Below are 24,220 nucleotides of genomic sequence, written 5' to 3' on the forward strand. Positions count from 1 at the left end.
ATGAGGTCTTTATTTACAAGCCAGCCGAGGTGAACACACCCGTGTAAGAAGAGATAATATACATCTACACACATATACACACATACCCTGCACCTGTAAAGTTCCCCGGAGGTAAATCCACTCCTGGGGAGGCGCGCACAGGGGTCGGGCGGGAGGGCTGCAGTGAGACCGCCCGGAGTCAAGGCACCAGGCTGCTCACACGCATCAGGTGCTGGCAGTGGGAAAGGGAAATTATGAAAGAAACTGGGAGCCGTCTTAGAGGTCAGAAGTCAGGAACAGGGGAAAGATCTGGAAACCGACCGAGGGCGGTTACATCATGTGGATATGAGCAATGATGTCTCATCTTTGCACACGTCCTTTTCTGAGGCGCCCGGGGCTGGGACCCTCCCTGCCAGCCCCTGCGGTCACTCCAAGCCCCTCAGAGGGCGGCAATGGCTTTGGCGGCCACCTGGCGGCCCAGGGGCAGGCTGAGGTCCGTGATGGCCAGAACCACCTTGGGGCTGGACATGGCTGACACCTTCACCAGTTCCGATACCTGTCAGACAGACAGACAGCTGCTCAGCAAGGTAATGGTGGGTGTGACGTCCAGGAGGAAGGAGCCCTCCCTCCTGGCCGCCGGACCCCAGGCTCTCCTGCAACGTGCTGCCCCGCTCTGAGCCGGAGGGTGGGCCAGGGCCCGGGGCGCGGTACTCACGGTGGTAAAGGGCATGAACTGCAGGATGCTGCCTCGGCCGCCCTGTTCCAGGCAGTCCACGCAGCCCTCCATGAACCACTGCGCAAAGTGCGTGTGGGGGCCGGCGGTCCGAGAGCCCAGGATGGAGGAGATGAGCAGGAACAGGTTGGCTGTGAGGAAAGGGCGGCGGGGGGAAGGAGAAGAGCTCCATGAGAAGGGTTTGGGAAGAGGTCAGATTCTGGGAGAAGAAAGAAGTGCTAAGGGTGTTCCCCCCACATGGGGACGTCAAAAAGAGAAGGTACAAAGGAAAGCTGGGGGCGAGCCAGAGAGGGACGAGACGGGGGCCTGGGGGAGACAGGAGAGCCGGCAATCAGGGGGGACGGAGGGCAGAGGGGAGGAGGGTGGGGAGCGGGGCTGGGAGGCCTCACCCAGGACTCGGTTCAGCGGGTCTCTCATGTTAACCGTGTGTAGCTGGGAGGCTGACAGGTTGCTGCTCATGGACCGGTCCGCTGTGGGGCAAGCGAGGGGCACTGAGCAAACGGCCTCCTGCGTTCCGAAGTGCCGCCCACGGGAGCCCTCACTGTCGGGGGTGGAGGGCCCGGCCGGGGAAGATGCTTGGGTCCAGTCACACGGATCCCAAATACAGGCCTCCCCACAAGCAGGTAAGAGAGAAGAACTACCATCCGGTCAGCACCGCCAGGTGCCAATCTGAGGGCTGCCTGTGGCTGAAACCGCTAATCCTCACGTCTCCATGTTACAGACCAGGAAGCTGAGACTAAGATTTGCTAAGTAACTAGCCAAAGGTCATAGCATCTCTCCTCTGTTCAAGTGCACCATTGGCCCCCTAGTCCCTAAAAGACCTCAGGGAAACTTCTAGGCTCAGGAGAAATCTCTGGAAACAGGAAAAATTAAATGCCACGTGAGAGCCCCTAGCAGGCAGAGACGATGCCATCTAGGGAAGCAGGTGGGGTTGGGGTGCCCTCCAGGCAGGAGGAGTGGGGAGCAGTCCCAAGTACCAGCCCAGGCCTGCTCCAGGTCTCGGGGTCTGCGCTAGGGGAAGGAAGGTCAGAGCCGTGAGTCGGTGGCACAGACTGTGCCCAAGGCAGTGAACTCACTGCCATGAGGAGTGGGGAAGGGTCAACTAGGCACCCCGGGCTGGGACGGGATCTGGGCAGAAGAGCCTCAGCCCTGAGGGAGTGATCCACAGCAACCTTTGGTCGCTCGAGGATAGGAAACAGAGCAGCTGCAGGGGACAGACTGGGGCAGACTCCTCCCACAGCCTCTCTGACCAGCCAGCGAGATGCAGAGCAGCTCTCAGAAGGAGTGAGTTCCCGGGAGAGGAGACAGCCCGCCCGGCCCCTGTCCACACACTCACTGGGACTCGAAAGGATATTTGCATCTTCCTCGTTGGAGCTCAGCAGTCGCATCAGCTTCGAGGGCTGCATGTCATCCAAGGGGAAGAGGCTGATGTAATCCTGGGGGGCAGGAGAGCCACTGTTACCCACAGCTGCATCCCCTGATCTTCCAGGCCTGCAGCTCAGTTCGGAGTCAAGCCCCCATGGGCCGCAGGCAGCATCTCCAGGGGGTCAGCTTCCCTCTCCTCGCCCCTCCCACTACCCTAGGGAGAGACCCTCCCACACAGTCACCCCTGACACAGTGGCCCAGAGGCAGGGACCATGCCTGGCTGCCTGTGCCCGGGAAGGCGCCTCTTACCAGAAGAGGCTCAGTGAACATCTGCTGAACAAGCACAAGGGCAATGAACGGGGGAAGGGGCCCCTATCCTACCTCGATGTCTTCGCGCTGTCTCTTCTTTTGGCGGGAGGACGCCTGCCCCTTGTGGGAAGAGTAGGAACTCAGGGCACACCAGACGGCCAGCCTGGCAAAGGGGTCCAGGAAAAGGGGGTAAAATCAAAGAGGCCCCAACGCGGTTTCTGTGCCCATGCTGATCAGGCCCCACCCGACAGGGCTTCCCCACAGCCCAGCTTCCTGGGTGGCCCAGGCAGGGTGCACCACTCCGGGCTGGGGGGACTTAAGGCTCTCCACAAAATCCTACTTGGCGAGAGCAGTGCCAGGGGGGTCCATGAGGCTGTGCCACTTGGAGGAGTCGGTGAGCAGGCCAGGCAGGATGTGGCCCAGCAGGACCAGGGTCACTTGCTGCATGTCCAGACAGAAGATGGAGTACAGCAGCTCCACCGCCCGCAGCGTGTGCTCCTTCCGCGTCTCCTTCAACAGCTCCTGGAAGGACGGGGCAGAGGAGGACCGAGGAGCTGAGGGCCCTCAACGTGGGCAATGACGTCCTGCAACTCCCTTCAGACCCCAGGAGCTCCCGAGGCGAGGACCGGCCTCTGGAGTCCAAGGAATCTTCTCTGCGTTCAGTGGGCCTCGCAGAGAAGCCCAGCCGACTGGGCTGGGGGTTGGGAAGCCAGAGGACCAGACCACGCTTGGTGCTGTCAGGCGTTTTCTCAGCTGTCTCCGGTGGTCTGAGGACGCCTGTTCCCCCCAGCCCACACCCACCCCCGACCCCAGACCCCAGTACCTTAATCAGGTTGTTGCAGAACCAGTAGACGCCTCCCATGTGCAGCAGGGTGTCAAAGATGTGGATGGAGCGACTGTCCACCCATCCCTTCTCCAGCACCTTAGCAAATATGTCCGTCAACACCTCCTTGATGGGTCGCTTGGGGGGCAGCAGGTTCCAGTAGGGCATGGTGTCCATGCCCGTGGATGGGAACTTGATCTGTGTGGCCGTCTGCTGCAGCACGTCCGCACACATATGCTCCAGGATGGAGCTCATGATCACCACCCTGATGGGGGGAGGGAAGCGGGAGGGCCTGTGGGTCAGGCAGCAGCAGGTTCAATAGCTGGGGTGGGGGCAGGAACAGGCAGGCCCAACTCTTCCCAGGACTCCGGTTACGGAATTAGCCCCATTCTATGCTGAGGGAGGAGACAAGGGGAAGTTGCAAACCCCTAGGAGACCTGACCCCACGAGTCCTGCTCCGGCACCAGCCTACGGGGGGCGGGGGCACTTGCCTCCCCCAGGTCATTCTAGCAATATATTCATTCATACTTTCTCTCACTCTCTCTCCAACTTCCTCCATCCCCCAGGCCTGGGCCCTGACAATCCTCTGGCATAAATAAATACAATCACTTCCGTCTAGGCTGAGTGCTTGCGGGGGTTCCCCACCCAGCCTTGGCCTCCTCCCAAAGTAACTGTTACTTCCAGGACAGGGGCCCAAGGGCTGCCCCACAAGACTTTTCCCGGCCGTTGGTAGCTGGGCAAATATAAGTGTACATCCAGCAATTTCCTCATGAAGAGTCTTTGACAGTGAATGCAGGCCTGGGCCTGAGCGCTAACCGTTCGGGGAACACTGGGGGGCTCTGGGAAAGTCACTATGACTTTCACGGCCACTATTTCCACCTGCCTGATGGAGCCACAGATTTCCCAGATAGGAGTCAGGGTGCTTAGCATGGATTATGTCACAGAAAACAGTCCATGACTTTTGGGGGAGGGTGATGAGGGAGGGGAGGAACAGAGGAGATGGGATTTTACCGATGCTCCCAACCTCATTTCAGCTCAGTGTTGCCACTTCTCTTAAAAGACATCCTGAGGGCTACCTTGTGGGTCATCACTCATAACTCTTCGCTTGGTGCATGCCCACGTTCATAGCAGCACTATTCACAAAAGCCAAGAAGTGAAGGAAACCCACGTGTCCATCAACCAAGGGAAAGATAAGCAAAATGTAGTATATACATACGATCCAGCCTTAAAAAGGAAGGAAATTCTGACACATGCAATGACATGGTTGAACCTTGGGGACATTACACAAAGTGAGATATGCCCGCCACAAAAAGACAAACACTACATGACTCCACTTACATGGGTACCTAAAGAAGTCAAATTCATAGAAACAGAAAGTAGGATGGTGGTTGCCAGGGGCTGGGGGAAGGACAGGAAGGGGTGCTGTTTAACGGGTCCAGGTTCAGATTTACAAGATGAAAAAGTTCTGCATATCTGTTTCACAACAGTGTGAATATACTTAACACACTACTGAACTGTACCCTTAAAAATGGTTAAGGTGGGGCTTCCCTGGTGGCGCAGTGGTTGAGAGTCTGCCTGCCGATACAGGGGACACGGGTTCGTGCCCCGGTCCGGGAAGATCCCACGTGCCGCGGAGCGGCTGGGCCCGTGAGCCGTGGCCGCTGAGCCTGCGCGTCCGGAGCCTGTGCTCCACAACGGGAGAGGCCACAACAGTGAGAGGCCCACGTACCGCAAAAAAAAAAAAAAAAAAACTGGTTAAGGTGGTAAACTTTATGTTATGTATTTTTAACTTCTTTTTTTCTTTTTCTTTTCCCTACGGTACACGGGCCTCTCACTGTTGTGGCCTCTCCCGTTGCGGAGCACAGGCTCCGGACGTGCAGGCTCAGCGGCCACGGCTCACGGGCCCAGCCGCTCCGCGGCACGCGGGATCTTCCCGGACCGGGGCACGAACCCGCGTCCCCTGCATCGGCAGGAGGACTCTCAACCACTGCGCCACCAGGGAAGCCCCCCGTATTTTTTTAAAAAGCTTATGGGATGGGCAAATGAACCAACACCACTGAACTCAACACAGCTGAAGTCGCTAGGGAGGTCCTCCAAGTCCCTGAAAAGCCCAGGCAGGAAAATGGCACAGAAGATAGCTGGGCCTGAAGGGGCAGGGTAGGGAGGGGGTGGGCAGGCCCAAGGCCTGTAAAATCTACAGATGGGCTCACAGTTCCTTAAGAATGACAGAGCTAAGATAACCATTCCGTTCTGGCAAGCCAGCTGCCCAGGACTCGAGCTCCTTGAGGGCAGGAATCAACGCCACGTGGGGTCTGTAGCTCTGTCGCACACACAGCGGGTGCTGGATAATAACACTCCCGGCACAGAGACACACACTAAGCGTTGCTGAGTCAGTGAGTGAAGACGTGATTGAGAGCGTGAGTGAGTGAGGAAGAGAGCGAGCAGGTGAGTGGCATGTTCGGGAAGGTAAGAGAAGAGGAAGAGAGCGGTTCCTGGAGGCGCTGGCTTCTCAGGACAGACCTGCAGAGTTCCAGAAGGGAGGGGATGGGCCGCTGACCTCTCGTTGTAGAACTGCAAGGTGTTCTCGCTGTACAGCGGCCCTGCCAGCTGGCGGATCATCTGCAGCGACTTCTCACGTTCGTCCAGCCCCAGCATCCGCACGTGGGCCACAAGCCAGGCCACAGCACACACTGCCAGGCTGCACACCTTCCCCTTGATGTTATCGGTGATTTTCTGGGGGGGTGGGGAGGGTGATGGGGTCACCCTCTCCCCTTCCCTGGCCACCACTTGCCCCAGCCTCCGTGGGCAGCTCAGCGCGGCAGTGGGATCCAGGGCCATGTTCCACGCCTCTTTTCACCACAAGTCTGATTTTCCCCAAGTTCCCTGCCGGGGAGGGAGCAGCTAAGACTATGACTACAAGAAAGATCAAGAGCCACACGCAGGCTCCTGGATTAAGGGCCTTTTCGTTCTTATGAAATCTAACAAGCTACCAAAGACTGCCTCTGTGTCTCAGGGAAGAGAGAAGGCTGCTGGAATGGTGGGGCTACCTGGATGGACTCAAAGGCCAGCACCCCATTCTCCCAGGCATTGAGGATTTCCAAGATGGCCGCCGAAATGTTGAGACAGGCCTCATGCCACTTCATCTGCCTACAAATGGGAGAAAAGTCACCACTGGGGGGCGTGGGACGGGCTGAGGGAGAGGGTCTGGGCCCTACCCGCACCACCACCCTTGGGAGTGGGCGCCCAGGCCACTGACACCAGCTTTATCTCCGAGGAGTTGTTGAGCAGAGCCACCAGGGACTCCACTTTGGTGGAGTCGGGCCGGAAGCAGGGGTGGTCAGGGTTCAGGATTTTTCCCTCCTCGGGCATGCAGGTCTGCATCCAGGTCTCAAAGAAGAACACCTCTCCTCCCGTGTTTGACTCGGACAGGATCACCTGAGAAAGGAGGGCGTGGGGAGGTGCAGCACGCTGCACCTCGTGTCCTGCCCAGTGGCTCCCCCGCTCCCAGCCTGAAGAACTGGGGACAAATTGGTCTGAGGGAGAAAGACAGGGGCTCTGCTGCCACCTAGTGGTGGGTGTGGAACTGAGGGATTCAGGACATGACAAGGGGGCATCTATTGACTTGGGGCGGGGGCATCTGATTTCTGCAGCCAGGAGAACTAACTGGCTTGGGACATTGACGGGGGTGGGGTAGGGGGGGTGTGAGGCAGGGAGAGTTATTGGTTGTTACCTTCCCCTTTGTCCCAGGTGCCCCAATCGTGACTGCTCCCCGTCACTCACCTCTGAGCCATAGGTCTGGGCCACGTGGCACAGCATGAGAAAGGAGATGTCAAAGAGCAAGGCTCGAACTGAGGCCGCCTTGGCTGTGAAGGATGAAAAGGCTGACCCCCAGCCTAGGGCAGGGGCCCAAAGGCCTTGTCTGGGTCGGGAGGGGCTCAGGATCTGCCTCAAGGAAGGTCAGGGACCGAGGGGCTCCTTCAAAGCTCTGAGGCTCAGAATCCTTTTCTTGAGTCTCAGTTGGAACATCATCCCTTCCTTGGAACCAGACTCCTGAACCCTCCTTTCCCCCAACACCTGACCAAATCGTAATGCGGGATGGAGAGAGACAAAGGGTGGTTTGGGAAGAATGCTTTTTCCAGCATGACCTTCTTTCAAGGCTCCCCAAAAGCTTCAGTCAGTCACCCCTGGGGGAGAACACAGCCTCCCCAGGATGAGCAAAAGCGTCCCCTTCCCTCCCCTGTTCTCTGCCTCCACACCCCTCCTTCAGCACCACTGGGTCTGGGGGTGTGTGGAGCTGACTTACTGCTTTCTTCACTGCGGTGTGTCGTGAATTCGTTCAAACTGCAGAAGGAATGGAGACAGGTCGCATCAACCAGGGCAAGGGCTGGGCAGCGGCTGGGGTCAGGGGCTCCGCCCACTCAGAGAGGCGGTCACTAGCGTCTGAATTATGGGTTCAACTTAAAAGGAACACCATTGTTACAGAAACAAGAACTCTTTCTATTTTTAAAAGATTTCCAAGGCCTAGAGAATGGCTCGCTGAATGGAACAACATTCTATACATCAAATTCCAGGTCAATCCAAAAAGTCAGCAGAATTTGAGTCCCTTATTAGTAAGTGGGTATGAACACAATCCCTTCACATCTGCTGTTCAACACCTCGTCACCTGGCCAAACACCTCCACTCCATCCTCAGCTGAAGAGAAAACAGTACTTCCTGTCCAGAGAATGGGCCCTTCCCTCAGGTCTCCAGCTGGGATGCTCTGCCTTGGCATCTCTGGGGAGACTCAGACCCCAGTGCCTCACCCTTATTCTGCCACCTCTTCCTTTGTTTTTCGCTTTCTTTCTTTTTAATATTTATTTATTTATATTTGGCTGTGCCGGGTCTTAGTCGCAGCACACGGGATCTTCACTGCAGCATGCGGGATCTTTCAGTTGTGGCATGTGAACTCTTAGTTGTGGCATGTGAACTCTTAGTTGCAGCATGTGAACTCTTAGTTGTGGCATGTGAACTCTTAGTTGCGGCATGTGGGATCTAGTTCCCTGACAAGGGATCGAACCTGGGCCCCCTGCATTGGGAGCACAGAGTCTTAGCCACTGGGCCACCAGGGACGTCCCCACCTCCTCCTTCACACATGCCTCCCAGACCCTGGTCCGGGGCTCAGGCTTCCTTACTTGATGAATTTCCGGGCAAAGGACTTAAGCTTCCCAGTGGCCGCAGCAGCAGCCAGCAGCAAGTCCAGGCTCTTCCCAGACAGCATGTGGCCCAGGACTCCTAGCAGCCCCTCCGGGGACTTGGAGTGGTCTGCATCCATTGTCTGGGGACAAGACAGGAAATCAAGTCCTGAAGAACACTGAAGACCGCCCCAGATACAGCCTAGCCACAGTTTCTCTCTCTGCATGTCTCCATTAAACGGGATACCAGGACCTGCCATTTAATCGACATCTGACTCCAATCTGGAAATCCGTTCCTTAAATTCTCTGCTCTCCGATCCATTCCTCTCGACTAAACTGGGACGATGGTGCTGGAGTCAGGATGGGCGAGGTCTCTGCTGTGCGATTCAGTGCTGTTTCCACACCCACCACAGCGCCTGGCTGACCAGTGAAGCGCAACAAACTCTTGTTTCCAGGGGCGCTTCCCTCACCTTCCCCCTTTCTCTATTTCCAAAGTAACCAGAAGAGAGAGAGGTCCGTGGCCTATTTACTTATCTGGAAGAAGAGGGAAACTGGAAAGAGGGAAGGTGTGCCCCTGGTGGCAAGGGAACAGCACACTCACTTTGAGGATGTTGGTGACGGTGGGCTCCGCGCGGAGGATCAGCCCGGGGTTGGGCTGGATGTTGGCATTTTCATCTGATTTCAGCTGGGGTGCGTGCTCCCGGTCTGCTTTGCTGTGTCCACAAGAGAAGGTAAGGGAACAGAGATGAATTCCTGACACACTCCTTAGTCCAGGCCCAGAAGCAGAGGCACAGAGAAGGCGCGAAGCACATAAGCACCAGGGGGCTCGGGGGATGCTTATGAAAGTGCATCCAGTATCGCAATTGCTTCAAATCGTCTCTAGTCATTACATCTGTTTAGAAAGTTCATTTAAGACTGAAGGAAGTTTTACAATTTCTACTTCGATCACAAAGGAGGGCGAGAGTTAAAGCCCTAACAGTGCAAAACCCTGGTCTGGAGAAATCAGTGTCTCCTGTCCCTGGTAACCCTAGGTGTGGTTCCCGTCACCCACACTCAAACCCTCGACAGGAGGGAAAAGGCACCCAGCAGCCCAGTCTGAACACGAGGCGGGTGGTCAAGGGGCCCTTGGGCCAGCCCGGGAGCTCATCCTTACCGCTTGGCCATGAGGTTGTTCGTACTGGCTTCAGACAGAAGCCCCTGCTTGCTACATTCTTGGAGTAGGAAATTTGTACAGTCACAGCTGTGAGGGAAAAAGATGATGGGGGGCCTAGGCATACTGCAGGGGTTACTGAGGGGGAGCCGTGAGGCCCTGCCCAACATCCCCCCTCCTTTAGGGTGAAGGACATTTTGAGTGCCTGAGGGGAGGCAGAGGGGCTTGGGCACTCGGCAACGACGGGGCCGCAGCCTCCTGCCCCTGCCGAGGGGAGGAACAAGGAGCCGGTCCCCTGGTGCTGATCTGGCACAAGGAGCAGGGGAAGAGCCGTAACTCCTTCCAGTTCAGCGAGGTGAGCCGGGGACCTCATACTTGCAGCGCTGGTCAGCTTTGTCCAGCAAGGGTGTGAGCTTCAGCAGGAACTCAAAAGCAGAATTGACATCCTCGGTAAAGTCCTGCGAAGGGACAGAAACTGCCATCTGGCTTCCAGGTCCTCCGCTCCACCCACGGCCCGTGATGTGGGCTCACAAAGGCACCCTGCTGGGTACAACAGCCTACAGGTCGGCCGTGCCCACTGCTGGCTTCCAGCGACTGGACGAGGACAGTATGGGGCATCACTGCTCCCTGCCATCTCGGCCCTGGTCATCTCGGGCACCCTTGCCTCCGGAGCAGCCTGGCTGCCTTCTGTGCGTGGATGCCCACAGATGCTCAGGGGATAACCCCCCCTTCCAGCCCTCCCCAGCACAAGAATGCACTACCGCCCAGGGAGGGCCAAGTGACCCTTCCCTTGCCCTTGTTTCTCCAGAGCTGTAACAAGGATTCACCTGTTCCCATGCCAACTCCCCATCTCATTTCTTTAACTTACCTTGTCCCCATGGGAGTATTTCTTCAACTTCACCAAAACCTGTGGAATCTAGAGGGTGAGGCAGGGGGAAAAACAGGAAGCTCAATTTCTTCTCTCTTTCACCCAGAACGAAAGGCATCCCTTCCGTCCCCCTGCTCTGGGTTGAGACAGGAACATTCCTGCCCTGGAAGTGAAAGCACTCAAAGAGCCAAATGAGAAAGCTGACGTCTACCCATGCGCCCGCTGCCCTCAGCCTGCAGGGCCCAGGAACCCCTCACTGCCGTGGCTCAACAAGGAAATGCTCTAAGTGAAAGTGGGCTCCTGGAGCTGCCCCGTGCCAACATGGCTGATGACCAAGCTCCCAGCACCTGTGGGCCAAGACATGGCAGAGGCCTGCCAAGCAGGCTGAACAGCCTGGGACCTTCAGGGAAAATCGGGGCAACTTGTGCTGGGGGACCTGGCAAGCTGGGCATGAAGTCAGTGGGGAGAAATGCGGGGCAAAGGGCCAGGGTGTCTCCGCTCTTCCTGAGAACCATTCTGAGACTGGCTCTCTGTGGCTCCCACGTCCCAGGTACCTTGAGGAAAGTGAAAGCTGTCCACTTGAGCTCCCCCGTGCCCTCAGGAGACTCGATGAGGCCCACGAAGCAGGCTTTCCAGATCTCCAGGACAAAGAGCGGGGTGGGGATATGCTGTGGGAAGACCCAAGGGAGAGCATAAGAGGGCGCCCACCCCCCTCCCGTCTCCTGAGCCCCGGGGGTCAGTGGGTCACAGGACGGCAGTACAGGCACCTCCCCGACTCTTTGCAAGGACCAGGGACAGCAGGTGACACGGCAGAGCCATTCCACCTGACAGAACCATGCACGTTCCACCACGAATTAGGAGAAACCCTATTTCTCCCTTGAAAGACCAGAAGAATCCTCCCTGCCGCCCCGGGGACAGAGAAGCAGCCCTGGCCTCCCACCTGCATGCGTTTCACCATCATCAGCTGCTCCACCAGGGGCTGTGTCTCGCCGGTCAGGTTCATGGTGCCCTCAAGCAGGACCACCGCGTGGACTGTGGGGAAGCCAGTCTTGTGCAGCTGCTCAGAGTGCACAGACAGCATGGTGGGGATGCTGAGGGGACACAGAGGGGACAGTGTGCGGGGGGTGAGGGAGAGTCAGAGAGGAGGTGAGAGCAGAGAGGTCAGGGCCCGAGGCCACGTCTTCCCTCCCGTACCCGGGCCTTTCCGCTCTCCCTTCACCGGATCACCCTGGGAGCAGGTACCTCCTAATGAGCGTGCCACACTGCTCAGCCTGGCTCCGGAGCTGCGGGTTGCTGAGGTTGGCCAGGATCTCCCCAAGCTTCAAGAGACAATGCTCGATAGCAGTCCAGGAGGCTGGCAGAGAAAAGAAAACGCAGAGAATCACGGGGAGCAGAGAGAGAGAGAGACTGGCCCCAAACGCCTTGACCTGTCGCCCCCTGGGCCCACAAAAACCACGCAGGGAGGCTTCCCCCGAGGATGGCCTGGAGGCTAGGGGCCTGAGGGCAGCATGCACTGTTTCCAGAAGGGGGGTGAGCACCACTGATGAAGCCGCTAGAGACGATTCCCAGAAGCCCGATTCCTTAGGGGTCGCCCACAGCTGACTTCAGAAACTAGGTACGGCAGAAGACAGGCAGTGACAGAGAAAGGCCCAGGGGGCTTGCAGTCCAGTGGCCAGAACAGGGAGGTGACCACAGATCATTTCGAGAGTGGGCCAGCCTTGCAAGCGGCCACCGCTCTCCACCCCAGCCAAGCTGGATTCCTAAACAGCCTTCTGTGCTCACCCGCTCCCTGTCTGGGCCTTTGCTCTCGCTGTCCTCCCCTCTGCAAAGCCCCTCCTACTCACCTTCTCCCCTCACACTCTCACTGTCCTGCGAGTCTATGTTCAAGACCCAGCTCCTTTAACAACTTACCCAACTGGTCCAACCCACTGACCTCTTACTCCTAAATGCCTGAACTCATGGTCTATACCACAGAGTTGGGCACTTCTAAATCACTTATCCTAGTTACACTTCCAGAGGGTCAAGTGATGAATAAGGGCACCAACTAGCCCATTAACCTCCACGTAGCAGAGGGGAAAAAAAACACAAAAAGATAAGACCTGAGATCCAATCAAATTAAGTTAAAAATTCATTCATGTTTCAGCCAATAAACATTTGTCAAGCGCTCAAAATAGACAAACTGTCAACACAGCCCATTTTTACACAGTGATCATCTTTCTGGACTTTTCATAGCCCATAACCATATTCTGAGAAGTAATAAATATACTAATCCTATAACAAGGTCTTCAACCAGGTCCTAAAGACCTGGGTGTCACCCATTCCAGCATTCTCGTTACAGGAGAACAAGAGATCCTTAGGTAGTCCCAAGCCTCATCAGCAAGACCGTGGCCTTCAGGCCCCATGTCCAGAAATACCCGTCTCCCTCCCACCAGGTGATCTGTCTGATCCCGGGCTCTGGAGGGTTCCAACATTTAATATCTGCACTTGAGTCGAGAGGTGTATAGCTCAACAGGCCTGGCAGCAGGCAGGCACTGCATTTAAAGGGATGTTTTAGGCAGCACTCAAACACAAAAGTTATTTGCTTTCAGATGAGTAACATGGAGACAAACACAGCGAATGGATGGTGTGCTTGTCTTGTCCTCTCGTTTTTTCCATGTATATTATGTACTAGCCTTGCTCCCCACTAGCATGTACACTTGTTGAGGGCAGGGACCCTGCCACATGCCCGTTCGGTAGCCCCCCGCCCCCACCCCCAGCACCTGGCACAGTGCTGGGCATACAATAATGCTCAGTAAATACCTGTTGGTTGATTGGCTCGGGTGCCACCCTGCCCAAGTCCCTGGGATGTATGCAATGCTTATGGGGAGAAAAAAAAGGAAGTGGGATGATTTCAGATCCTCCTGGAAAAAAGTGGGATGGCATCCTGCCTCTCCCCTCTCAATTAAAGAACCGGCTATGGGAGCAGTGACGGGTGGGGCTCAGGGAACCAGGGGACATACAGGCCTCCTCTAGTTTGGCGATGTGGAGCAGGGCCCGGTTCTTGGTGCTGCTGAGGGTCTTCTCCAGGCGCTGCAGGCACATGGCAAGCTGCTTCTCACCAGCCGCTGGGGTGCCGGCCTCCAGCCCCTCCCGGAGCCGCTCTGCAGAGGCTGCGGTGCAGCGCAGCAGCCAGTGGAGGGCGCTGAGAAGGGCCCGGCACAGCCCGATGCACTCCTCCGCTTTGCCGTGACAGCTACCGGGAAAGGATGCAAACTCTGTCTTTGATCCAAAGGCTGAAATCCGACCCACACCCATGTTCCCCAGAGTGCCTGGCGCTCCCTTACTAGGGAAGAAAGTTGGGAAGCTTGCAAAGTCCTGGGGAAGACTGCCCTGCTGGCTTTCACTGGATAAGATTTCAAATGAGCTACTCCAAATAGAGAAGAGGCACTTTAGTCCTAAGGGAGTAAGTAGAAAAGGATGCGGATGGGCGGGTGCAGACAAGCAGGTGGGAAGAAGTGTGGGAACCGACAGAGGTGGCCTGAGCCTGTATGCCGGGAGCTTCTCCTTTACGCTAAGATAATGCTGGAAGGCGGTGAGCTCCTCATCCCCGCCATTACCTCAGTCGGTCACAAAACATGTCCATGATATCCAGCAAAGCCTGGACACACAGGTCCCGGGAAAAGTCATCAAACTGTGGAGAGAACAGTGGCGATGCGACGGGGTGTCCCAGGCACACCCCAGTCTCAAACATGAGGCAGCTGGCGCATTCAGGAGTCCTGCTCATCTTTCCTCCAACCCCAGGTTTCAGACTCGGCAGCCTTTCAACATTGGAAATGCGCTCCTGATGGCCAGTGCCCACTTCCTAGGATCCCCCTCCCTCTAATGGAAGGCAGCCGTGCCAGCCAGAGGCATGCTGTGCTGCCTGCCCAGCCACAGAGGTCACTCGATCAGAGCAGTCAAGGAGGTGGGGCCCCATCTGTCACTACTGTATCTCTGTCCCTCCATCCCCCATCTAGCCTGTGAGTGGCTATGGTCATACCTTACTGATAGCTGTGAGGACGGAGGAGTAGGACACCATCTGGAGGGAAGGAAGAAAGATAAGTTCAGACAACTGGTGTCTGAGAGGAACAAAACAGACACTTAAAGTTGCTCCTAAAATCTCAACCCCTTCAAGAGGCCTTCCACAAGCCCAGGGGCCGTAACACCAGGCACTGTGTCCATCCCTGCTTCCATCAAACTATGATTGACAGCACCAGCGTAAACCCACTAAGATGATGATTTGGGGGCTTCCCTGGTGGCGCAGTGGTTGAGAGTCCGCCTGCCGATGCAGGGGACGCGGGTTCGTGCCCCGGTCCGGGAGGATCCCACATGCCGCGGAGCGGCTGGGCCCGTGAGCCATGGCCGCGGAGCCTGCACGTCCGGAGCCTGTGCTCCGTAGAGGGAGGGGCCACAACGGTGAGAGGCACGCGTACCGCCAAAAAAAAAAAAAAAAGAGGATGATTTGGGGGTATTCAAAGGGGCCACACACTGTCCACCGTATAGTACAAGGTTTGACTGCTGGTGGGCAGAAGAATGGACATGAGTGAGGTCATGTTACTCTCCTCCTGCAACTCCTACCAAGGGTGATTTTATCTGGACAAGAACTGGAGACATACGACCTGTTCCTGCAATGAATAGGTGGTAACTCCACTTTGAAATAGGAAGGGAATTTCAATACACACACTCATTCTCTAAGATACCTCCAGGACACCACCCAAAGCTGAAATCCTTTCTCGGTGCTCCAAGTAATCCCCTTAGACCCATCATTACACAGTGGGTACCTGCTGCCCCCACCAAACTAGGAGCTCCTTGAAGACAAGGGTGCTTAGGGAAGGTGGGAGGGAGATGCAAGGGGGAGGAGATATGGGGATATATGTATACATATAGCTGATTCACTTTGTTATACAGCAGAAACTAACACAATGTTGTAAAGCAATTATACTCCAATAAAGATGTTAAAAAAAAAAAAAAGACAAGGGTGCTTTTACTCAGTGACCACCATCAACTTGTTAATGTTTGTAGAATGAATCAGTAAAACACACCTTTTGATCAATATTTTTCAAAGTAGCTTCCAAAGCTGCGCTGTCCGACAGGGAAGCCACTAGCCCCATATGGCTGTTTAAGTTTAAACTAAAGTTAAATAACATTAAAAATTCAATTCCTTAGTCATAGTAACCACATTTCAGGTGCTCAACAGCCACATGGGGCTAGTGGCTGCTGTATTGGACAGCACAGATATAGAACATTTTTATCACTATAGAAAGTTCCATTGGGGGATGCTGTCCCAAAGGGTCCTCAAGATGTTAAAAACTTTTACACATGCACACACATACACAGAGCTTCTGTGTGATATGAATTTGAGAAACCCTGAAATAAACATGTACAAAGAGCTTTTTTTAAGGGTTCTTTTAGTAAAGAGATTTCTTTAGTATAGGACTGCTCTTACCCATAATAATATACTTGTTTACAATGAGACTCTCTGAGATCACTGGAGATGAAGCAAGCAATATTTTTCCAATTTATTAGACCAAGGAATCTCACTTAACTAGTATCTGCAAAACACATTTTGCAAAATGCCATCTAAACAGCAAGATCCCTGAGACAGAAATAGTGTTAAATTTATATGTTTCCCTAAAACCTAGTCTGGGGCCTACCACATAGTAGGACTGCTTTGGTTTGATGAATTCTAGTAACTAGCATTCTGAAAAAATTTTACCTTAAACACAAATTTCTATTAGTAGAACCTATTATCACCATTATAAGATTGGAGATGTAGTTCAAAAGAAATAATCTGTCCTGAATGAAATCAAACCTTACAGAGAGCTTTTAAGTTGTCATATTTAAAAAAAATAATTATAGCATGCTGATCAAACATGAATAATACTATAGAAAATAGTTACAACTCTATACTCAAAATCAGTGGCAAAATATACCAAAATAAAAAGCAGAATACAATGCCAGAAACTGTCAGGATAATCACCTGCCTCATAGGTTGTCTTCACTAGAGGAAAAGAAATTTCCAAAGATTTAAGAAGAAACCTAGGGCTTCCCTGGTGGCGCAGTGGTTAAGAATCCACCTGCCAATGCAGGGGACACGGGTTCGAGCCCTGGTCCAGGAAGATCTCACATGCCGTGGAGCAACTAAGCCCGTGCACCACAACAACTGAGCCTACGCTCTAGAGCCCGCGAGCCACAACTACTGAAGCCCGCGAGCCGCAACTACTGAAGCCTGTGCACCTAGAGCCCGTGCTCCGCAGCAGGAGAAGCCACTGCAATGAGAAGCCCGTGCACCGCAAGGAAGAGTAGCCCCCGCTCACCGCAACTAGAGAAAGCCCGCACGCAGCAACAAAGACCCAATGCAGCCAAAAACAATAAATAAATTTTAAAAAAAGAAGAAGAAAGCTAAGTCACCCTCAATGACTCAGTATGGCAAATTTTACATGCTTGGCAATGCCTTCCATGTATAATTTCTCCCTCACATGAACAGGCTGCTCTCTGTTCAGACATTTTTTAACCAGTATTCTTGGATAAAGAGGAACAAAACACACAGAGGACTTAAATACACAATTAGTGTTTAGTGCCACTCTCAGCGGGTCATGCTGTGAAGCACTAGCTGGTGTCTGACAGGGACCAGAAAGTTGGGAGCCTGCCTGGCAGGATGACCATAACATTCCAGGCGAGTGTTTGTTTATTAATAACTGATGTCCCCATAGCAAGAGCTTGGAAGTGAACTGAACCTTGTTGGATACCAACCGGAAGGGGGAGCTGGATGTTTCCACTAGAAACTGACCCCAAACTACCACAAGAGGAAGCCCCAATTCTGTATGTTCTAAGGGATGCTGTGAGTTACCATGAATTTATCGTCTCCAAATTCAGAATTGTGTTCAGTGAATTTCTGCTAACAGTATCAATAAAGCCCCCTACTCTAAAGACCAGAAATACTTTCCACATGGTGAACTGTTTTTTCACAGCAGGACGTATAACTTATCTCAGTCCTACTGTATCGATCAACGTAGAAGCTCTAAACTACCACCAGCCCCCGAGGCTGGAGCCCACTGACGCAGCCCAGGGCCCACCTGGCCAGCCCAGAGAGACCCTGCAGCTGCTCTCTAATCTCCCTTCTCTTCTTCATATTCGACGCCTTCAACTACTCCTAAGTGCCCTCTACACACACAGCACTGGACCAAAGAGCCTCTTGACTCGGAGGGAAGAATACATTACTACTTTTGCATACAGCACGTTACAAGTCATGGAGGTCTTGACTCGGAGGAAAGAATACATTACTAATCTTGCATACAGCACGTTACAAGTCAGGGAGGTCTTGCAAATATATTTATTTCTCACTCACTGGTACTTCAGCCTCTTCCTCTCTCCTGCCTTTGCCACCAGTCTATGCATCTCAAGATGCTTCTCTTCTTAAAAGAAACTCCCGCAGGCCCTATACTTCCAATTAACCACCACGCTCTCCTCACCGTCACAGGAGTTCTCTGCACTCCACCTCCCCACCTTCCATTCACAGTGCGACCCACTCCAATCACTTCTGTCCTTCCCACCGCATGAAATCTCTCATTAAGCTCATCAACAAACTTGTTAAACCCCATGGACACTTCTCAGTTCTGATCTCGCTGACCTCTCAGCAGCATCTCACACCAGGAAACACCTCCTCATCCTTCGGTCCTCTCCTCCCTGGGCTTTTCGTTTTTTGGGCCACGCCTTGAGGCATGCTGAATCTTAGTTCCCCCACCAGGGATCGAACCCCCAGCCCCTGCATTGGAAGTACGGAGTCTTAACCACTGGACTGCCAGGGAAGTCCCCCCTGGGCTTTTCTTGATACCACACTCCCTTGTTTTCCTTCTCTCCTCATTGGCCCCTTCTTTTCAGACTCCTATGAGGAATTCTTTTCCTATGTGTGTTCCTTAAATGTGACTGGTTCCTTAGAAACATGGCTTGGGTCACTTCTTTGCTCCGTCTGCACGCTCTCTCTGGGTAAATCTCATCCGTGCCCATAGCTTCAATTACCACCTGCGGCTGACAACTCCTAAACCGTAGCTCCAGCCCTGACCTCTCCTCCTGAGTCCCAGACATCGATGTTCTACTGCCTGCTGAGTGTCTTCTCTTTGACAGCCCACACAGGCGCTTTCCACGAAACAAGGCCAGAATCAAACAAGGCATCTCCACCCCTCACCTGCAATGCTAACAACAGTCCTGCTCTTCTCCCACCGTCTCCTTACGATCCCATCAGCCATCCAGATGTCCAAACCAGACACCTAGACACTGGCCTTGACTTCTCCCTCTCCCTCACACCTTTCATCCAGGTAACCACCAAGTCCTCGCCATGCCACTTCCTAATTTGTTCTTGAATTCATCTTTTTTTTTCTGCTGCCGCTTCTCAAGTTTATGTTAGTATCATCTCTTACCTGAATCACTGCAACAGCCGAAATCAGGGGCTGGAAAACAACAGCTCACAAGCTAAATCTGGCTCATCACCTTTTTTGTAAATAAAGCTGCATCAGGACACAGCCATGTGCACTTACTTCTAGATCGCCTACACATTATAGGCCTGCTAACAGAGACCATACAGTCTGCTAAGCTGAAAGCATTTACTATCTGGTCCTTTACAGAAAAACTGTCTCCCTGCTTTCTGTCTTACCTCCCTCCAACTCATTCTTCAAATTGCAAACAGAGTGATCTTTCTAAAATTGATCCACAAATCCCACAAATCCACAAAGTCAAGGAAACCCCAATCAAAATGCAAAAGGCCTTTTTAAGGAACTTAAGTTGAGTCTAAAATCTGTCTGGAAAAGAAAATGCCTGAAAATAGCCAAGAAATTTTTGAAAAATAAAACAACTAAGGGAACACTTCCCTAACAAGATATCAAACATACTATAAAGGTATAGTAATTAAAACAGTAAAGTACTGGTACAAGAAAAGACAAATATGTCAATGAAATATACTAGAATGTCAAGAAATAGACCCTAGTCTGTAAGAGAATTTAAGATATGACAAAGAATGGCCTATTCAATAAAGGCAGTTGAGCCAATTGTCCATCTATTTGGAAAAATAAATAAATTTGGATCTCTTCCTCACACCAGAATAAGTTTTAAATGGATTAAACAAAGTGAAGTGTTGGCAGAAATTAAAGACTATATTTTGATCCTTGGAGCAGGGAAGCCCTTATGCAAGAGAAAAGCCATATAGAGGAAAAAATGGTTAAATCTGACAACAAATACATATTTAAAATTCTGGGGAGGGACCTCCCTGGTGGTCCAATGGTCAAGAATCCGCCTTCCGATGCAGGGGATGCAGGTTCGATCCCTGGTCGGGGAACTAAGATCCCACATACCACGGGGCAACTAAGGCCATGCGCTCTAGAGCCCGTGAGCCTGAACTAGAGAGAAGTCCACGCCCACAACGAAGATCCTGTGTGCCGCAGCTAAGACCCGATGCAGCCAAATAAATAAATATTTTAAAAATTAATAATAAAATAAAATTCTGGGGAATTCCCTGGTAATCCAGTGGTTAGGACTCCATGCTTTCACTGCCGAGGGCCTGGGTTCAATGCCTGGTTGGGTAACTATGATCCTGCAAGGCACACAGTGCAGCCAAAATAAATAAATAAGATTCTGCATGCTAAAAAAATAAAATGATAAAGTAAAAAAGTGATAGAAAATTTAAAACATAAAAAAAAGACAATGATTACAAGATAGAATACACTAAAAGACTTAAAAATCAGTAAGAATTCTTGGAGTGATGAAAATGTTCTAAATTGACTGTGGTGATGGTTGCACAATTCTAAATATACTAAAAACCAGTGAATTGTACACCTTAAATGGGTAAACTGTATGGTATGTGATTTATATCTCAAATAAAGCTGTTACTACAAAATTTAAGAAAACAAACTAATGACAGAAAAATGGGCAAATGATATTCATAAGTAATTCACACAATATACACAGAGAGCCAATAAACATATGAAAAAATATGCTCAATATCACAATCATGGAAATACATCTTATAACATGTTGTAATTTTTTGCCTCTCTAGAAAATCATCTTAAAAGATTCAACCTTGGCAAAGGTGTGGGGAAATACTATCAAGAACTATGGGGCAGGTGTAAACTGATACAATCCTTTTTTTGAGGGCAATCTGCAGGATCTACTGTAATTTAATATGTGGGCACTCTTCAAATCAGCAATTCCATTTCTAGGAATCTATCCTAGGGAAATAGTCCCAGATATGCAGAGGCAAGTACAAGAATGTTCAGTGAAACCTTGACTATAACAGTAAAAAATTTAAAACAACTTAAATTACACTACATATGGAACACTAGGCAGCAGTTAAAAAGAAAAAGGTAGGGACTTCCCTGGTGGCACAGTGGTTGAGAGTCTGCCTGCCGATGCAGTGGATGCAGATTCGTGCCCCGGTCTGGGAGGATCCCGCATGCCGCGGAGCGGCTGGGCCCGTGAGCCATGGCTGCTGAGCCTGCGCGTCCGGAGCCTGTGCTCCGCAACAGGAGGGGCCACAGCAGGGAGGGGCCCACGTACCACAAAAAAAAAAAAAAAAAAAAAAAGGTAGGGGCTTCCCTGGTGGCACAGGGGTTAAGAATCCACCTGCCAATGCAGGGGACATGGGTTCGAGCCCTGGTCCAGGAAGATTCCACATGCCACAGAGCAACTAAGCCCATGTGCCACAACTACTGAGCCTGTGCTCTAGAGCCCGCGCACCACAACTACTGAAGCCCGTGAGCCTAGAGCCCATGCTCCACAACGAGAAGCCACCACAGTTGAGAAGCCCGTGCACTGCAACAAAGAGTAGCCCCCACTAGCCACAACTAGAGAAAGCCGGCACACAGCAATGAAGACCCAACGCAGCCAAAAATAAATTAATAAATAATAGATAAATTTATTTTAAAAAAAGAACAAGGTAGATGAATATGTGCCAACACAGAAAGCAGACTTGATGCCAAGAGGAAAAAGGAAGCATAAGAACCATGAGCCAGCTGAGGAATACTACTCAGCTTTTTTTTTTTTTAAGATTTATTATTTATTTATTTATATTTATTTTTGGCTGCGTCGGGTCTTAGTTGCGGCACACGGGATCCTTATTGAGGCATGCAGGATCTTCTGTTGCGGGTGCGCGGGCTTCTCTCTAGTTGCGGTGTGTGGGTTTTCTCTTTAGTTGTGGCACACAGGCTCCAGGGCGCGTGGGCTCTGTAGTTGTGGCATGCGGGTTCCAGAGACCGTGGACTCTGTAGTTTGCAGCATGCAGGCTCTCTAGTTGAGGCATGCGAGCTCAGTAGTTGTGGCATGCGGGCTTAGTTGCCCCGCAGCTTGTGGGATCTTAGTTCCCTGACCAGGGATCAAACCCATGTCCCCTGCATTGTAAGGTGGATTCTTTACTGCTGGACCACCAGGGAAGTCACTACTCAGCAATTAAAAAAAAAGAAATGAAGGGCTTCCCTGGTGGCACAGTGGTTAAGAATCCACCTGCCAATGCAGGGGACACTTGATGCCAAGTGTCAAAGAATATCCACATTTATCTGAAAAGCTTATTAAAATGTTCTCCCCTTTTCAAACTAAATACCTAATGTGTGAGGCCAGATTTCCTTCATATACTTCAGCTGAAACAGCCTACTGCAACAACTGAATGCAGAAGCAGCTATGAGAATTCAGCTGTATTCTATTAAGTCAAATTAAAGAGATTTGCAAAAATGTAAAACAATGCCACTTTCCTCACTAATTTTTTTTGTTTGTTTGGTAAAATATGGTTATTTTTCATTAAAATCTTACTTATATTAATATATAATGGGTTTACTTTTTATTATTTTTAAATACATAGTTTTTACATTTCTCAGCTTTCATTTTTAAAGTGGTAAATAGGAATAGATTTAATACGTCTAAACAAAAGCTCTGTAGGAGACTCAATTTTTAAGAATACAAAATGTCCTGAGACCAAAACTGCTACTCTAGCCATACCACATTATTTTCAGTTCCTAAACATCATGTGATGTTTGTCTCCCAGCCGTTGCACATGCTTTTCTCTCTGCTTTGTACACGCTCATCAATCTGCCTGGCTAACTCCCACTCAACACTCACGTCTTGGTTTAAACATCACTTCCTACCCAGTTGCTCAGACTGGATTAGGTATCCCTCCTATGTACTCCCATAGTACTCTGTCCGAGGCTATATCATAGTCCCATCCTGTGACTGACTGCTTATTTACATGCCTGTATTACCCACTATATTCCTTGAGTGCTTGGATTAGACCTTGTTCACAGCGAAATCCCCAGAGCCTATGGTACCGTCTGGCACATACAAGCATCTGTGAATATTTACTGATAGACTAAGTTAATGTAATATTCATCATAACCAATGAAGTATTATTATTTTCACAAGAAAACTGGGGCTCAGAGAAATGATGTGTTCAAACAAATTCACCTAGAGAGTGTGAGCTGACAACTGTATTCCAAGTCTTTTACCTTCAAACCCTCATTCTCTGGCAGAGGTGGAAGAGTTTACCTGGGAACTAATGGCATACTTCAGGTAGGACAGGATGAGAGGATTGGGGGAAGGTCCAATCATGGCCTGCTCCAGGAGTGCTTCTGCAAGGGGAATAACAAAGGAAGACTGAGTGGTTACAGCACTTCTGGGTTTAGCCCTCCCATCCTTCCTTCCTACTTCACTAGAGACCTGCTAGGTTGAGAATGTCCCAGGTGGCTCCTTTGGGAAAGAATTTCTTCATGTTGATCGCCCACTGGTAGTCACTCCACCGCTCCTTCCAAGCTTGCAAAATGGCTTGCTTCAGGTTCACCACCTTCATGATTTTACTCTGAGGAGGCGGGGCCGGTGGCGGTCAGCCTTGAGGTGAAGTCGAGCTAGAGAAGGGGCGAGGGGATCCTGAGGAAAAGAACGGGGGGCGGGGGGGGGTGCAGCACAGAGTTAAATGGAATGGAGAAGATACAGAAAGATTAAAGGGAGGCAGAACTAGAATGGGAAAAAGGAGAAAGGGGCAAAGTAGGGATCCTGTCAGGTTTTTCCCTCCTGAATCAACTTTCTCTAAACTGGAGCCCTAAGAAGAGGGTGTCAAAGGGGCTTAACACGAAGAATAAATGGGTAGCAAGGGGTTAAGCCAGTTCCGGTTGCCTAAATACGCCCTTAGCTCTGGCTGCGTCCCTCAGCCACTACCACCCCAAATCCAGATTCCCCCCCCCAACATTCCCTCCACCTTCCCCAATCCTAAAACTATAATTCCCTCTTTCCTTTTCATCCACCACCTCCCCAAATTTAAGCCTACCGGATAATCCAGTCCTAGATCCTAGGTACCGCCATTTTGGCACTTATCAAAGAGCTAATTTTCTATTGGCTGGGAGTAACAAACATGAACCAGTAGGTATGCAGCAAGAGACCGCTCATGCCACGATGTCTTCTGGGAATTGTAGTTCCTTGGACTCCGCTAGCGAGGACGCTAAGCGAGGAACACGAGAGACGAAGCTGGTCAGCTCGCATTGTTTCTCTGCTTTAGGGAAAGACTACTAGGAGCTGAGGCATCGGAAAGACTCGGGGGGCTTAGGGAGAAAGGCTCTCGAAAGGTCTCCCGCTATCAGGCATCGTCCAGTGACGTCACTGTCGACCGAGCATTTAAATCGCTTTCCGACACCCTTCCATTACCCGTAGTTAGTAGGCACACCAAAGGTGTGGCATACGTTCAGCAATAGGTTTTCTCTTTCCTGGCCTCTTTTTGTTCTCCTAAACCCCTGAATCTACCTGAGTTCTTCTCATTTCCACACCTGTATTCCAGAAGTGA

At 51.7% G+C, this 24,220-nt stretch overlaps 1 protein-coding gene and 1 non-coding gene across 4 annotated transcripts; both read right to left on the minus strand.

The window, feature by feature from the left end:
* Positions 1 to 23,768, minus strand: MED24 (mediator complex subunit 24). Of its 3 annotated transcripts, XM_060081125.1 has the most exons (27): positions 23,711 to 23,768; positions 23,107 to 23,313; positions 22,936 to 23,018; positions 14,417 to 14,455; positions 13,995 to 14,068; positions 13,398 to 13,630; positions 13,198 to 13,254; positions 11,641 to 11,752; positions 11,339 to 11,489; positions 10,953 to 11,066; positions 10,399 to 10,446; positions 9,906 to 9,988; positions 9,534 to 9,620; positions 8,982 to 9,093; positions 8,381 to 8,523; positions 7,513 to 7,550; positions 6,990 to 7,072; positions 6,466 to 6,644; positions 6,257 to 6,356; positions 5,767 to 5,942; positions 3,210 to 3,474; positions 2,727 to 2,908; positions 2,459 to 2,549; positions 2,049 to 2,148; positions 1,102 to 1,182; positions 695 to 843; positions 1 to 535 (listed from the first exon to the last, which is right to left on the minus strand). In XM_060081125.1, the coding sequence occupies exons 2-27, from the start codon at positions 23,234 to 23,236 to the stop codon at positions 419 to 421; spliced, it is 3,027 nt and encodes a 1,008-aa protein (XP_059937108.1). In that variant the 5' UTR covers positions 23,237 to 23,313; positions 23,711 to 23,768; the 3' UTR covers positions 1 to 418. The 3 variants fall into 3 exon arrangements, with proteins under 3 accessions (XP_059937108.1, XP_059937107.1, XP_059937106.1); XM_060081124.1 differs by lacking the exon at positions 13,198 to 13,254; XM_060081123.1 differs by lacking the exon at positions 13,198 to 13,254 and having other exon boundaries at positions 6,990 to 7,102.
* On the minus strand, positions 7,151 to 7,254 carry LOC132479395 (small nucleolar RNA SNORD124). Its single transcript, XR_009530515.1, has one exon. It is a non-coding gene; the product is annotated as a small nucleolar RNA SNORD124 (small nucleolar RNA).
* Positions 23,769 to 24,220: the final 452 nt, after the last annotated feature.

The sequence above is a fragment of the Mesoplodon densirostris genome, chromosome 18 (assembly GCF_025265405.1).
Source record: "Mesoplodon densirostris isolate mMesDen1 chromosome 18, mMesDen1 primary haplotype, whole genome shotgun sequence".
In the NCBI taxonomy this organism is placed as follows: domain Eukaryota; kingdom Metazoa; phylum Chordata; class Mammalia; order Artiodactyla; family Ziphiidae; genus Mesoplodon; species Mesoplodon densirostris.